The sequence below is a fragment of the Salmo trutta genome, chromosome 26 (assembly GCF_901001165.1).
Source record: "Salmo trutta chromosome 26, fSalTru1.1, whole genome shotgun sequence".
Classification (NCBI taxonomy): Eukaryota; Metazoa; Chordata; class Actinopteri; order Salmoniformes; family Salmonidae; genus Salmo; species Salmo trutta.
The window spans coordinates 4,207,496-4,220,789 of NC_042982.1; the positions used below are offsets into that span (position 1 = coordinate 4,207,496).

The 13,294-nt window shown below is 42.9% G+C and overlaps 1 protein-coding gene across 1 annotated transcript in view; it reads left to right on the forward strand.

The window, feature by feature from the left end:
- The window catches only part of si:dkey-103g5.4 (uncharacterized), a 53,028-nt gene that overhangs the window by 17,928 nt on the left and 21,806 nt on the right, over positions 1 to 13,294 (forward strand). Inside the window, exons 14-23 of the mRNA XM_029714441.1 lie at positions 3,009 to 3,166; positions 3,705 to 3,932; positions 4,151 to 4,486; positions 9,005 to 9,403; positions 10,135 to 10,305; positions 10,429 to 10,586; positions 10,815 to 10,955; positions 11,256 to 11,403; positions 11,703 to 11,854; positions 12,129 to 12,254. Of these exons, the coding sequence (XP_029570301.1) occupies positions 3,009 to 3,166; positions 3,705 to 3,932; positions 4,151 to 4,486; positions 9,005 to 9,403; positions 10,135 to 10,305; positions 10,429 to 10,586; positions 10,815 to 10,955; positions 11,256 to 11,403; positions 11,703 to 11,854; positions 12,129 to 12,254 (2,017 nt within the window). The remainder of the gene's footprint in view (positions 1 to 3,008; positions 3,167 to 3,704; positions 3,933 to 4,150; positions 4,487 to 9,004; positions 9,404 to 10,134; positions 10,306 to 10,428; positions 10,587 to 10,814; positions 10,956 to 11,255; positions 11,404 to 11,702; positions 11,855 to 12,128; positions 12,255 to 13,294) is intronic.

The following is a 13,294-nucleotide window of genomic DNA, read 5'->3' on the forward strand; positions in this document are numbered from 1 at the left end:
TGCAATAGATACACATAAACTAAAGAACAACAAACCGTGACGCAGAGGTGAAACATACACTAACTCAGAAACAATCTCCCACAAACCCAGGTGGGAAAAACACCTCCTTAAGTATGATCTCCAATTAGAGACAACGATGACCAGCTGCCTCTAATTGGAGATCAAACAAACCAAAAACCAAACCCAAACCAAAAACCAAACTCAACAGAAATACAAAACTAGAACATAACATAGAAAAACTAAACTAGAAAACCCCCGTCACACCCTGACCTACTCTACCATAGAAAAGAACAGCTTTCTATGGTCAGGATGTGACATTATTGCCAGAAAGAGTGAACACATTTCTCTTCCGATGAAAATATGTGTTAATATTCGGCCAACAAAACACTTAGATTACATTTGTATTTAAAGTTCAGCAAAAGTTGGTCTAAGATATGCAAGTCAGATCCAAAGGCAAGGAAATAAGACGTTCTGTAAATGTATTTTAAGAATTTGATCATTGCTGTTCTGTTATTGATACGTTTCAATACAGACCCAAAAATTGCTTGTATATGATTTAAAAAAAATAACTCACCTCTCATTGGTCTGTTAAGATCAGGGGTGTCAAGCTTGACTCCTGGAGGGCAGCACAACAAATCAAATCAAATTGTATTACCACATGTGTCAAATATAACTGATCTAGACTTTACAGTGAAACACTTGCTTACGAACCTTTCCCAATGATGCAGAGTTTAAAAATAATATTACAAAATAAAAGAGGAACCAACAAAAATGAAATACACAAGAATGGAGCGACAGTACCAGTCAAAAGTTTGGACACACCTCCTCCTTCAAGGGTTTTTGTTATTTATTTTTTTACTATTTTCTACATTGTAGAATAATAGTGAAGACATTAAAACTATGAAATAACACATATGGAATCATGTAGTAACTAACATTTTTTTAAACAAATCTAAATATTTTTAATATTTGAGATTCTTCAAAGTAGCCACCCTTTGCCTTGATGACAGCTTTGCTCACTCTTGGCATTCTCTCAACCAGCTTCATGAGGTAGTCACCTGGAATTTGTTTCAATTAACAGGTGTGCCTTGTTAAAGTAAATTTGTGGAATTTATTTCCTTCTTAATGCTTTTGAGCCAATCATTTGTGTTGTGACAAGGTATGGGCGGTATACAGAAGATAGCCCTATTTGGTAAAAGACCAAGTCCATATTATGGAAAGAACAGCTCAAAGAAGCAAAGAGAAACGACAGTCCATCATTACTTTAAGACATGAAGGTCAGTCAATGCGGAAAATGTCAAGAACTTTGAAAGTTTCTTCAAGTGCAGTCGCAAAAACCATCAAGCGCTATGATGAAACTGGCTCTAGTGAGGACCGCCACAGGAAAGGAAGATGCAGAGTAACCTTTGCTTTAGAGGATAAGTTCATTAGTTACCAGCCTCAGAAATTGCAGCCCAAATAAATGCTTGAATTCAAGTAACAGACATGTCTCAACATCAACTATTCAGAGAAGACCGCATGAATCAGGCCTTCATGGTCAAATTGCTGCAAAGAAACCACTACTAAAGGACCCCAATATGAAGAAGACATTTGCTTGGGCCAAGAAACACAAGTAATGGACATTAGATCAGTGGAAATTTGTCCTTTGGTCTGATAAGTCCATATTTGAGATTTTTGGATCCAACCACTGTGTCTTGTGAGACTTTGTAAGGGCTATTTCTACCAAGAAAGAGAGTGATGGAGTGCTGCATCAAATGACCTGGCCTCCACAATCACCCGACCTCAACCCAATTGAAATGTTTGGGATAAGTTGGGCCGCAGAGTGAAGGAAAAGCAACCAACAAGTGCTCAGCATATGTGGGAACTCCTTCAAGACTGTTGGAAAAGCATTCCAAGTGAAGATGGTTGAGAGAATGCCAAGAGTGTGCAAAGCTGTCATCAAGGCAAGAGGTGACTACTTTGTTGAATCTCAAATATAAAATATATTTTGATTTGTTTAACACTGTTGTTTACTACATGAATCCTTCCATATGTGTTATTTCCTTGTTTTGATGTCGTCACTATTATTCTACAATGTTGAAAATTGTAAAAATATAAAGAAAAACCCTTGAATGAGTAGGTGTGTCCAAACTTTTGACTGGTACTGTATATATACGGAGTACCAGTACCAGCAGTACGAGGTATGTGGTGAAATGTGGTGAAATTGCCATACCAAGCGGTGATGCAGCCACTCAAGATGCTCTTGATGGTGCAGCTGTAGACATTTGAGAATCTGAGGGCCCATGCCAATTCTTTTCAGCCTTCTGGGGGGGAAGAGGGGCTGCCGTGTCCTCTTCACGACTGTGTGGGTGTATGTGATGATGTGGACGCCAAGGAACTTGGAGCTCTTGACTTGCTCCACAACAACCCCATCGATGTGGATGGGGGCATGCTCCCCCCTCTTTCTCCTATAGTCCACAATCAGCTCCTTGGTCTTACTGACATTGAGGGAGAGGTTGTTGTCCTGGCACCACACTGCTAAGTCTCTGACCTCATCGCCGTTGGTGATCAGGCCTACCACCGCTGTGTCGTCAGCAAACTTGATGATGGTGTTTGAGTCATGCGAAGCCATGCAGTCGTGGGAGAACAGGGAGTACAGGAGGAGACTAAGCACACACCCGAGGGGCCCTCGTGTTGAGGGTCAGCGTGGAGGATGTGTTGTTGCCTACCCTTACCACCTGGGGGTGGCCCGCCAGGAAGTACAGGATCCAGTTGCAGAGGGAGGGGTTCAGTCCCAGGATCCCTAGCTCGGTGATGAGCTTGTTTATCCTTACCTTTAACAGCAGTTATATTAGGATCAATTAACAACAAAGGAGAAATGAAAACCATCAGGAATACAGCAGCTCTTGAAAACAGGAGCTATACAGCCAAGTTAGATAGACCTTGCTATGCTTTGTGGTACACAGTTAGAACCTTGAGTTTTCCCAATGCCTGACAATGTGACCTGGGCCCTATGATCTTTAATACAGTGTTGTTCAGAGGGTGGCGTCACTGGCATCTGAGATGGCAGAGCAGGTGTCGGGGGAGTGCCAGCGGCAGGGGGCATGGGCGACCCTGGGAGAGGGAACAGGGGCGAAGCTTCTGTGTCCCGACACTGGCTCAGTCCTTAGCAAGGAGGACATCATCGGTGAGACCTCTTACCATACTGCACCAGGCTTGAAACCGAAGGCTTAATCGTTAAATAACGGATACAGTATCTTACAGTACAGGCACACGACTGCAATAAACAGTCATTCTAGAATCTATTATCTGTCCCTAGACAGATAATAGGTTATACGACAGATAATAGGTTACACTCTAGGCTCTATAATCTGTCCCTGCTAAATTTGAGAAGTTCAGAGAAATACATATTTTATATGAATGAAGATAAATATATAGTAGTTACACACAGGAGTCACCCTGATTTGTGTTTCATTCACTCCAAAGCTGTAGCGAGGGAAATGACACCACCTTGTGGTAGAAAGATGTTATGTATTTGTCAATGGGACAAAAGGGACAATATATAATGTAAATCAGCCTACGCTCAAGTCAGATTAATTTTGCTTCATAGACACATTGGCTGTGGTAAGAGACTTAAGCCAGATTTACTGAAATATTGTTATAACGTTTGACACATTGCTTCCTATGAGGTGGATCAAATCCTTCTCCAACTTCATTTCTTCCAGCCCCTGACGGGTCAGTGCGTGCCTGTGGAGCGGTCCATGCAGACTCTATCACAGGTCTCATACTACCCAAACCCCACACCCACATGCTCCTGGCCAGCGGGCACAGTATGCCAGTGCCCCCTGACTTCTTCCTCCACCCTCAGACTGGAAGACTGCTGCCCGTAGCTGGCAACGTGGGCTATGACCCAGCAAGCTCTACCCTAGTCTTCACAACAGACTCATGTACAGGTGAGTCAAGTGCGCTGTGTGGTAACCACAACTAGAGATCGATAGTACATGCATTACGACTTTAACTTTGTAAGTTTACGTACAACAAGTTCACATACAAACAATTCACACTCTTTCACTTTTAAAAGGCATAGTAATGATTTATATTCACTCAAATCCAAAATGTATGATTTAGATAAGGTTGTAGACACTTAAAATGTCCTGCTCCTTGTTATCAGGGGATATGAGAAAGTGGGAGTTTCCCCTCCTGCCGTTTGTGCCATACCCCCTCTCCCGCCATTCAGCCCAGCCCGTGACCACCCAACTGAGGGGCCTCCGCCCTGGACAAAGACTGCTGCTAGGGAGACCCATGTGTGACCCTGACACAGGCGTCCTGGTGCCCATTTTAGCTGTGACCATCCACCCTCAGACTGGGCTGGTGTACCCCCTGGGAGGTGTGCATGTGTGCCCCCTCACCCGACTGCCCCAGCCCATCCAGGTGGGCTCTCCCATGTTGGACCCCATGACAGGAAATGTGGTGCTGACTGCCGGAGTCAGTCTAGATCCAATAACAGGTCAGTACTGCCTGGGTGAACAAATTACCCACATAAATGCTGTAGTATTACTATATTTATATAGTATTCACTGTAGTGTTTTACAGGCTTTACTAAAGTGTTTTTGCGGTCACCTTATAGGCCTACTGTCATTAGCGTATAGCCTGTCATTAACGTATGGATTGGTTGCGCATTGGTGTCTAGTTGTAGGTTAGTTTTCTAGTGAAATTGTTGACTGGAGCAAATCGAGTCTGAGTCAATACCATGATTGTAATTTTGTCAAATCACCACCATAATAAGAGTTCTAAATGTCCAGTATGGATTCATAAAATAATGATTATAATAATATCAAAATAATTAAAATTTCTATTGTTATTCTCAATGATTTTCTGATTTAATCTTTTTTTTTTAAATCAGGATTTTTCTTTGCTGGTCTCTGGGGATATACATCTAGCTAGCTAAGTCAGCCATTGGCTAGGCCATCAGAAGCTAAAGGCATCTACAATTCAACTTTACAAAAACGTATGGAAACTTCTGCCTTCTTGAAGGCCAACAAGTCACTGAGCAATAGCGAGCAGTAGTTTTCCTATGGTCCAGCTAGCTAGCTTTTGTTGCAGGCTAGTTTGCAGAGGCTGCAGCAGGTGTTATCAAACAGGATGTTGTTGCTCATTTGTTAGCTTCTCCTTTTTCAAGAATAACTTTCAAAAATAAGTTAATTTTCAAATTATCATCATCTGATGAGTGGGACTGTGTTTTTTATTGCAGCGTGCTTGCGGTTGTTAGCCATCTCTTTGAAAATAACTCATGTGTATGAAACATTGTTGCATATAACGTGGAACTGACAGCATTTTAGCAACATGAAAATGTATTAAAATCTGTTCATATACACCCCCATGAAGAATATGATACTGAAAAAAATAAATAATAATCTGACAAGTGACCAATTTGGTCATTTTCATGTTTTCATAAATTCTTAGAATGTTTGGGAATTACGTATACTAAGGCATTTGTGAAAATGTTATAGCAATCAATATAGAGTGAGAAAGTGAGAAAGCGGCCATGGGTTTGGACAATTAATAGACACCGCAGTGGATAGCGATTTACATTTGCGGATGTAGTGGTTTTCTTTAGAGAAGTAGAGGAGTCAGGCGCAGGACACAGGGATAAATGTAAACAAACGTGTTTACTAAAAATATCAATAAATCTTCTCATAGGAAAATACACAGTTTGGAGAAACACCTCCAACTACACACAAAACAGGAAATAATCACCGACAAGACAAACAGGAAATGCAGAGGTTAAATAATGAACATAATTAGCGAAATCAAAAACAGGTGTACACAATAAAGACAAAACCAAACGAACAGTGAAACATCGATCGGTGGCAACTAGTAAGCCGGTGACGTCGACCGCCGAACGCCGCCCGAACAAGGAGAGGGGCCGACTTCGGCAGGTGTCGTGACAGCGGAAAGTGATTTACATTTGTGGATTGGTGATTTACATTTGTGGACTGGTGATTTACGTTTGTGGATTGCTGATTTACATTTGTGGAAAGTGATTTATATTGGTGGATTGCGAATTTGCGAATACATTTGGTATGATGTTGATCCCATACACCTCACTCTGACCATTTTACTCACCGGAGCAGAGCTGATTAGGCTGTTTACATGTTATCTACTGTGTTCTTGACTAACTATAATGTTGCAAATGTCGGAGACAGGCAGCTAGGTTTATACAATTCTCCGCTGTTAACTAAATGTTAGTCTAAAAGAAATGTGAGATAATGACTAGAGGCTTTTTATAGTGGAGATCAAGTTTATAAAGTGCCTGGCTGGGTTGATGAGACAGTGGATTGAGCAGTCAGATGGAACAGAGTAAATAGGCATTTTAACATCAGATTTAGCTGGTAGAATAGACACCGGCTGGAATGCAGTTTTAGTAAATCCGTATTCAGGATTAGACCCACCCGTATAAAATCGAGCACACCGCCATGCAATCTCCATAGACAAACATTGGTAGTAGAATGGCTTTACTGAAGAGCTCAGTAACTTTCAACGTGGCACCGTCATAGGATGTCACCTTTCCAGTTTGTCAAATTTCTGCCCTGCTTGGGCTGCCCCGGTCAACTATAAGTGCTGTTATTGTGACGTGGAAACGTTTAGGAGCAACAACGGCACAGCCGCAAAGTGGTAGGCCACACAAGCTCACAGAACAGGAATGCAGAGTGTAAAAATCGTCTGTCCTTGATTGCAACACTCACTACCAAGTTCCAAACTGCCTCTGGAAGCAACTTCAGCACAATAACTGTTCATCGGGAGCTTCATGAAAGGGGTTTCCATGGCAGAGAAGCTTTACACAAGCCTAAGATCACCATGAGCAATATCAAGTGGTGGATGGAGTGGTGTAAATATCGCCGCTATTGGACTCTGGATCAGTTGAAAAGCGTTTTCCGGAGTATGGAATCACGCTTCACCATCTGGCAGTGCCGACAGATTAATCTGGGTTTGGCGGATGCCAGGAGAACACTACCTGCCCCAATGCATAGTGCCCATGATTTTGGAATGAGATGTTCGACGAGCACGTGTCCACATACTGGTCATGTTTATGTTCCCATCACTGAAGGCAATCATACAGGCCGCGCTGACCATTCCAGTTAGCAGCTGCAGCTGTGAGAGCTCTTTCAGTTTATTAAGATGTCTACGTACCTGCTTAGGAGCCCAATGACCTAAGATAGAATGCATCATGATAATTGACGTAGATATACATACTAACACGCTTGGAAAATCTGACAAATAGGCAATATAGCTTGATGCTACCCTCAACAGGAAAGTCGTTTTCAGCGGACAAATAGGCAATATATCATTTTTTTGTTTAATTAAATAGGTAGAAATATTGTCCTGTAGCCAATTGACCTTGGAATCGGATTTATTACCACAAATATTATAAAATCATGATTTTCAAGTGTTTGGTGCATGAGTTTGTACATATTATCTGCAAAAGTTTTCTGGGTCCCCTCCACTCTACAGTTGTAATACAAGCCTACTGCTAATGTAAAGGATGGCATAACCCTTTGGATTATGTTGGAACTGCACAGTGCGCAAAGCATGACAATCTCACATTAGTTGTGACCAACATCATGAGTTGTTTTTTCAATCAAATATTGGACATTGTTTATGAAAACATTGCAACCAAAATAATATATACCTTTTCCAACAAGTTGTCTATATGGAACATTACGAAATATTTATGCACTTGTAATTTGTACTATTAACAATATATTCCATGGGTTTACTGACCACAATCCATTAAACTAATATTAGGAAGTTTGGCTTCAGGAGAGCACAGCGCATGGAAGAAAGCGGTGAGATATGCGACATCGCGTTGTTTCTGCAAAATGTTCACTTCTGGTTGGGGGGAGGCCAAGAGTACGGGGCGCTTCATTTCGGCTGGGCAGGGACCCCCCTCTGAGTCAGGTCTTCAGGTCTGAGCCCCGATGTTCTGAATGTCAAGTGACGTCCCTGTTGCTGTCCTTTCGGATTCACGAACCTGTCACACACTGAAGGCATATAGGTTCTCCACTGCGCAAACTTGTCTATAATAGATATAAAGGCTGTTAAGGTACCGTATTAATGTTTCAAGAAAGGAGTGTATATATTTGGCCTGGTGAAGTGGTTTTATGCGCTGACTGAATGGAAGCTGAGGATTCTGAGATTTTTTTACTCCTCTGGTCTCGGGAAGAAATTAAGAGTCCTCACTGTCCGAGACCAAGTCAAGACCGAGTACAAATGTTTCCGACACCGAGACAAGACCAAGACACTCAATATGTGGTCTTGAGACCTGACTCGAGACCGGTCTGGAGTACTACAACACTAGAAAGCACTACATGATCAAGGGATACTACAGTGTGTAGTATAGTATTCTCCAGTATACGACACAATTCTAAGTAAGCCTTACATAATCAAGGGATACTACAGTGTCTAGTATTCTACAGTATACTACAACATTCTAAAGTAAGTATTACACATGGCCAAGGGATAGTACAGTGTGTAGTATAGTATTCTAAAGTATACTACAAATGTCTATAGTAAGCACTACATTATCTAGGGATACTCCAGTGTGGAGTATAGGATTCTACAGAATACTACAGTTTACTACATAATTCTATAGAATTCTATAGTAAGTATTATAGTATTCTATAGTAAGCTTTAGTATATTTTTATGTGGGGACTACCCAACTTCCATGGATGTTTGATGCAGTCCCAATACGGGCACCGTACTGGTGTTTTGAAATACTAAACAATGTTATACCAATTTTTGGGGGTTTTAAGATCTAGCTGAAGGAAAGTTAAAAGTAGCTCTGCAAAAAAGACAATAGCCTATCTACTGGTGACTTAATCATAATTAGGACCAGGAGTTTTCCCTGACCACTTGACCTGAACCAGGAAAAACTATAACTAGGACACTAAGTTTCTCTTGGTCAGGTCAAATGGTAAGGACAAACTCCTGGCCCTACACATAATGTCATATCCCTCTCTCTAGGAGCGGTGCTTCCAGTAGGCGGCCTCCTCCTGGGTGAGTCCTTCGTCGAGCCCCTGAGCAGCATGGTGGTCCGGGTGGGTGGCGGTAGCATCCGGGCTGGGAAGCTGGTGCCTCATGCCGGGGGGTTCCAGGCTCTACTGAACAGCCAGACTCTGGTTGCCCGTATCCGCCTGGTGGAGCTTCTGCGTGGGCTCAGAGAGGACTGGGGCTCTGGGGAGATGGGTTTGCGGGGTCTGCAGGCCCAGAGGAAGGAGACTGAGCTGGGACGGATCCAGGCTGCAGCCAAGGAGTTGGAGCAGGCCTGGGTGAAAGGGCTACACTGTCACCTGCAGCTGCTGAGCCGGCTGGAGACCCTGCTGGACTGGGCCTGGGGCGTTGCCCAAGATGGTGGCGTCCAAGGTAGGTTGTTTTCACACGTGCTTGTGTACTTTGCCAGTTATTTTTGTCCAGGATTCAATCAGATCAGCCTTAACCCGCGGTAACCAACAAATGCATTGCTTATCATTGCTTTTGTTTAGGCGTGTCGGAGGTGTAAATGCATTGAAAGGATCAAATCCACAAGCGACACCCAGCATTATACCTATTGTGGACATTGCCATCGCATTAGTAGAAATCCCATGCAGTTTGAACCCTGGGATTTGTGATGTAATCTACACCTCATTTAGGCTGATATAAATCCTTATTATTTTGTTTAATGATTTTCAATTTAAGTGTCATTATTTTCTATATAGCCTACGCTTTCTTGTTCTGAACTTCTCACACGAGTGGGAGTCGGGATGGTTATGGTTTTGTGACAATGACCGCAAGATTAGCCGCTGATGGATTTGACAGCTCCAACACAGTCTTAACAAGAGCAATAATAAGCGATGCGTTTGTCGGTTACAGCAGGTTAACGATGATCTGATTGAATCCTTACTCCCAATCCAGATGTTTAGAAATAGAGCGAATGGAAGGCCAAGTTTAGGCCGGGGTAGACAGTGGCGGATGAAAACGGCTGAAAAAATACATCAATCCGTTTTTGTCCGTCAAAAAGTGCCACTGTCTTCCTGGCCGCCCCTTATTCCCACTGCTTTCGGGGTAAAAAGGGTTAAGAGTTATGGGGACCTGACATCTGTATCCTACTACATTAGGAGAAATCCATCTCCCTGGTGCTGATCTGTCCCTCCCGGCACTGCCTGGGATGGAGTATCCTGATCCACAGGGCTCTGGCCTAACGGTCCCCGTCCTGGGGGCTCAAATGGACCCTGTGTCAGGACTCACTGTCCCCCTGGCTGGAACCATGGAGGACCCAGATGGCAAAGGTGATTGGGTGATGGATGGACTGACTGATTGCCTGATACAGAAGTACATTTAATATATTTGATTGCCATACACTTATAGTGTATCATATCAGTATTTCTGTGCTACTGTATGTTATTCGACAGGACTAGTTGCGATTCGTTTTGGGGCCCTGACAGTGGACCCTGTAACAGAGGTGCTGGCTCCTGTTGTGGGGGTTCGCCTGGATGTGTCCAGACAGACTGTTGTGCCTGTTACGGCTTCATACTGCCTGGCTCTGGGAGATAATACTGACAGTGTGCTGGTAAGAAAGATAAATTACATTGGTTGCTTTTCTTTTCAACACGTTCAACTTGGCCATTGTCAATATACATGTTCCCAAAATGACAGGTTAAGCACACAATGGCTCCAACATGTTGCGTTTGAGTGCTTTTCCGTCCCTTGTTCAAACAACTAACATCATCAACACACAGTGACTGAGTTCCATAGGATAAATCACACGTATCTCTTGTTGACTTGTTGTGCATGCCAGGTGGAGGCCCTGCGGAAGGAGTGGTGTCTGAGGAACAGGTACTGGAAAGAGGAGAAACAGAAGGAGGAGGAGCTTCTTGGGGATCTGGATGCAGCTCTGCAGCACTGTGTCCTTGTGGCCACTCAGGAGGACTCTGAGCAGGTACGCTGAACTAGGCTGGGCAGGCAGATGGATGGGGCTGCTCAGTCCTCAACAAACAGGAAAGGATTTGTCTTCTGCTGAATTGTTTGAATGCATACATGTCATTTTGATTTATGTTCATCTCCCTAGTGGCATTACTGTATAATGGAGATCCTTATCCATTCTTTGTATGTGTGTGTGTGTGTGTGTGTGTGTGTGTGTGTGTGTGTGTGTGTGTGTGTGTGTGTGTGTGTGTGTGTGTGTGTGTGTGTGTGTGTGTGTGTGTGTGTGTGTGTGTGTGTGTGTGTGCGTGCACTGTAGGCCCACTGGGTGGACACCGAGAGGCAGCTGAGGGAGGCTGTAGCGGAGCTTCATGAGGCTGGCCAGTCAGAAGCCCAGAGGAGAGCATCCCAGCTCTCAGACCTGTCTCTGCTCCTGCCTCCTCGCGTTCTGCTCATCCTCACTCAAGGTATTGCAAGTCTGGCATAACTTCAGTTAATCGTTAGAGAGTGGATTTGGATAGGCTTATCCATAGCTCAAAGCTATATTGTAATATACTTTTGATTGCATATTAGGCTACCTTGTGATGCGTGTGTATATTTTATGGATTTTAACTTTATTTAGAATAAGGAATTCAGAGGAGGAGAGTAACAGTGGAAAAAGTGATGGCTGGGATTGAGCCCCGGTCTCCGGTGGGGAATCATAAATGTGGCTTATACTGTGTTACCACAACTCAGCACGTGTCTATGTGTGTCTTACTGTGTTTAGGTGATGATAAGGAGTGGGAGCAGCAGTGCTGCTGGCAGACAGAGCTGGTGGCTGGGCTGGACAGGGTGAACGTGTGCGTGGAGAAACTGCAGCAGGACCAGGAAAGATGGACAGCACAGAGAGGAGAGCAGACCGCATCAATCCATGTCATGGTCAGATCTAGCATAGTTCAATCCGATTACACAAACATATAGATCAAGTAAACACAAGGGGCCGGTTTCCCGGACAAAGATTAAGCTTAGTCCTAGACTAAAAAGCTTGCTCACTAGAAAAACAAAATCCTTTTACGGTGAAGATGAATTGTATAATTTATTAAGGGGAGATGGATTGTAATCTGCAGATGAAAGCATGTTAATGTACAAGAAATGAATGTGACTCACAAATATAGAAATGTGTTGTTTTGAGTCTCTCTTGTATGTCTCCCAGGATGGGAAACTGAGACAGAGAGAAATATGGGAGCAGCTAAACTCCAGGCAGGCAGAACTAGATGCTGCTCTTATAGAGCTGCGCTGTGTCCGAGAACTCTGCCAGCTCCGTGCAGATACAGCGCAGGTAAGCACAGGCAGAAAGCAATACAATCACGGTCAGTTGTGATACAGCCTGGATTCGAACCAGGGTGTCTGTAGTGATGCCTCAAGCACTGAGATGCACTGCGCCACTCGGGAGCCCAATTGGGAAGGTGACAAATGTTTTGTTGTTTTGGCTATGTACTCCAGAACTTTGGATTTGATACCATGACTATGAGGTTAAAGTGCAAACTGTCAGCTTTATTTTCATCCATATCGGGTAAACCATTTAGAAATTACAGTACCTCCCCCCCACCCCCCCCATTTTAGGGGACCAAAAGGATTGGGTATTAAAGTAGTAAAAGTTAAGTATTTGGTCCCATATTCACAGCATGCAATGACAACATCAAGCTTGTGACTACAAATTGGTCGGATGCATTTGCTGTTTGTTGTGGTTGCGTTTCAGATGATTTTGTGCCCAATAGAAATTCATGTTAAATAATGTATTGTCATTTTGGAGTCACTTTTATTGTAAACAAGAATAGAATATGTTTCTAAACACTTCTACATTAATATGGATGCTACCATGATTACGGATAATGATGAGTGAGAAAGTTACAGAAGCACAAATATCATACACCCCCCCAAAAATTATCCTCCACTTTTATTGTAATAAATAGGTTAGCATGTCTTGGGGGCATGGTATTTGTACGTCTAACTTTCTCACTCATCATTATTCACGATTCATTCAGGATTGCCCTTAGTCTTGGTAGCATCCACATTAATGTAGAAGTGTTTGGAAACAAATTATATTCTTATTTACAATAAAAGTGACTCCAAAATGACACAATAATGCATTATTTACCATTCATTTCTATTGGGTACAAAAGCAATTGAACACAACCAAAACAAACAGCAAATCTATCCAAACAATTTGAAGAGTCACATCCTTGATGTAGTCATTGCGTGCTATGCATATTGGAACAAATACTTAACTCTTGGCATTCTCTCAACCAGCTTTACCCTTGAATGAGTAGGTTTTCCAAAACTTTTGACCAGTAGTGTATACTGTAAGTGAATGTCTAG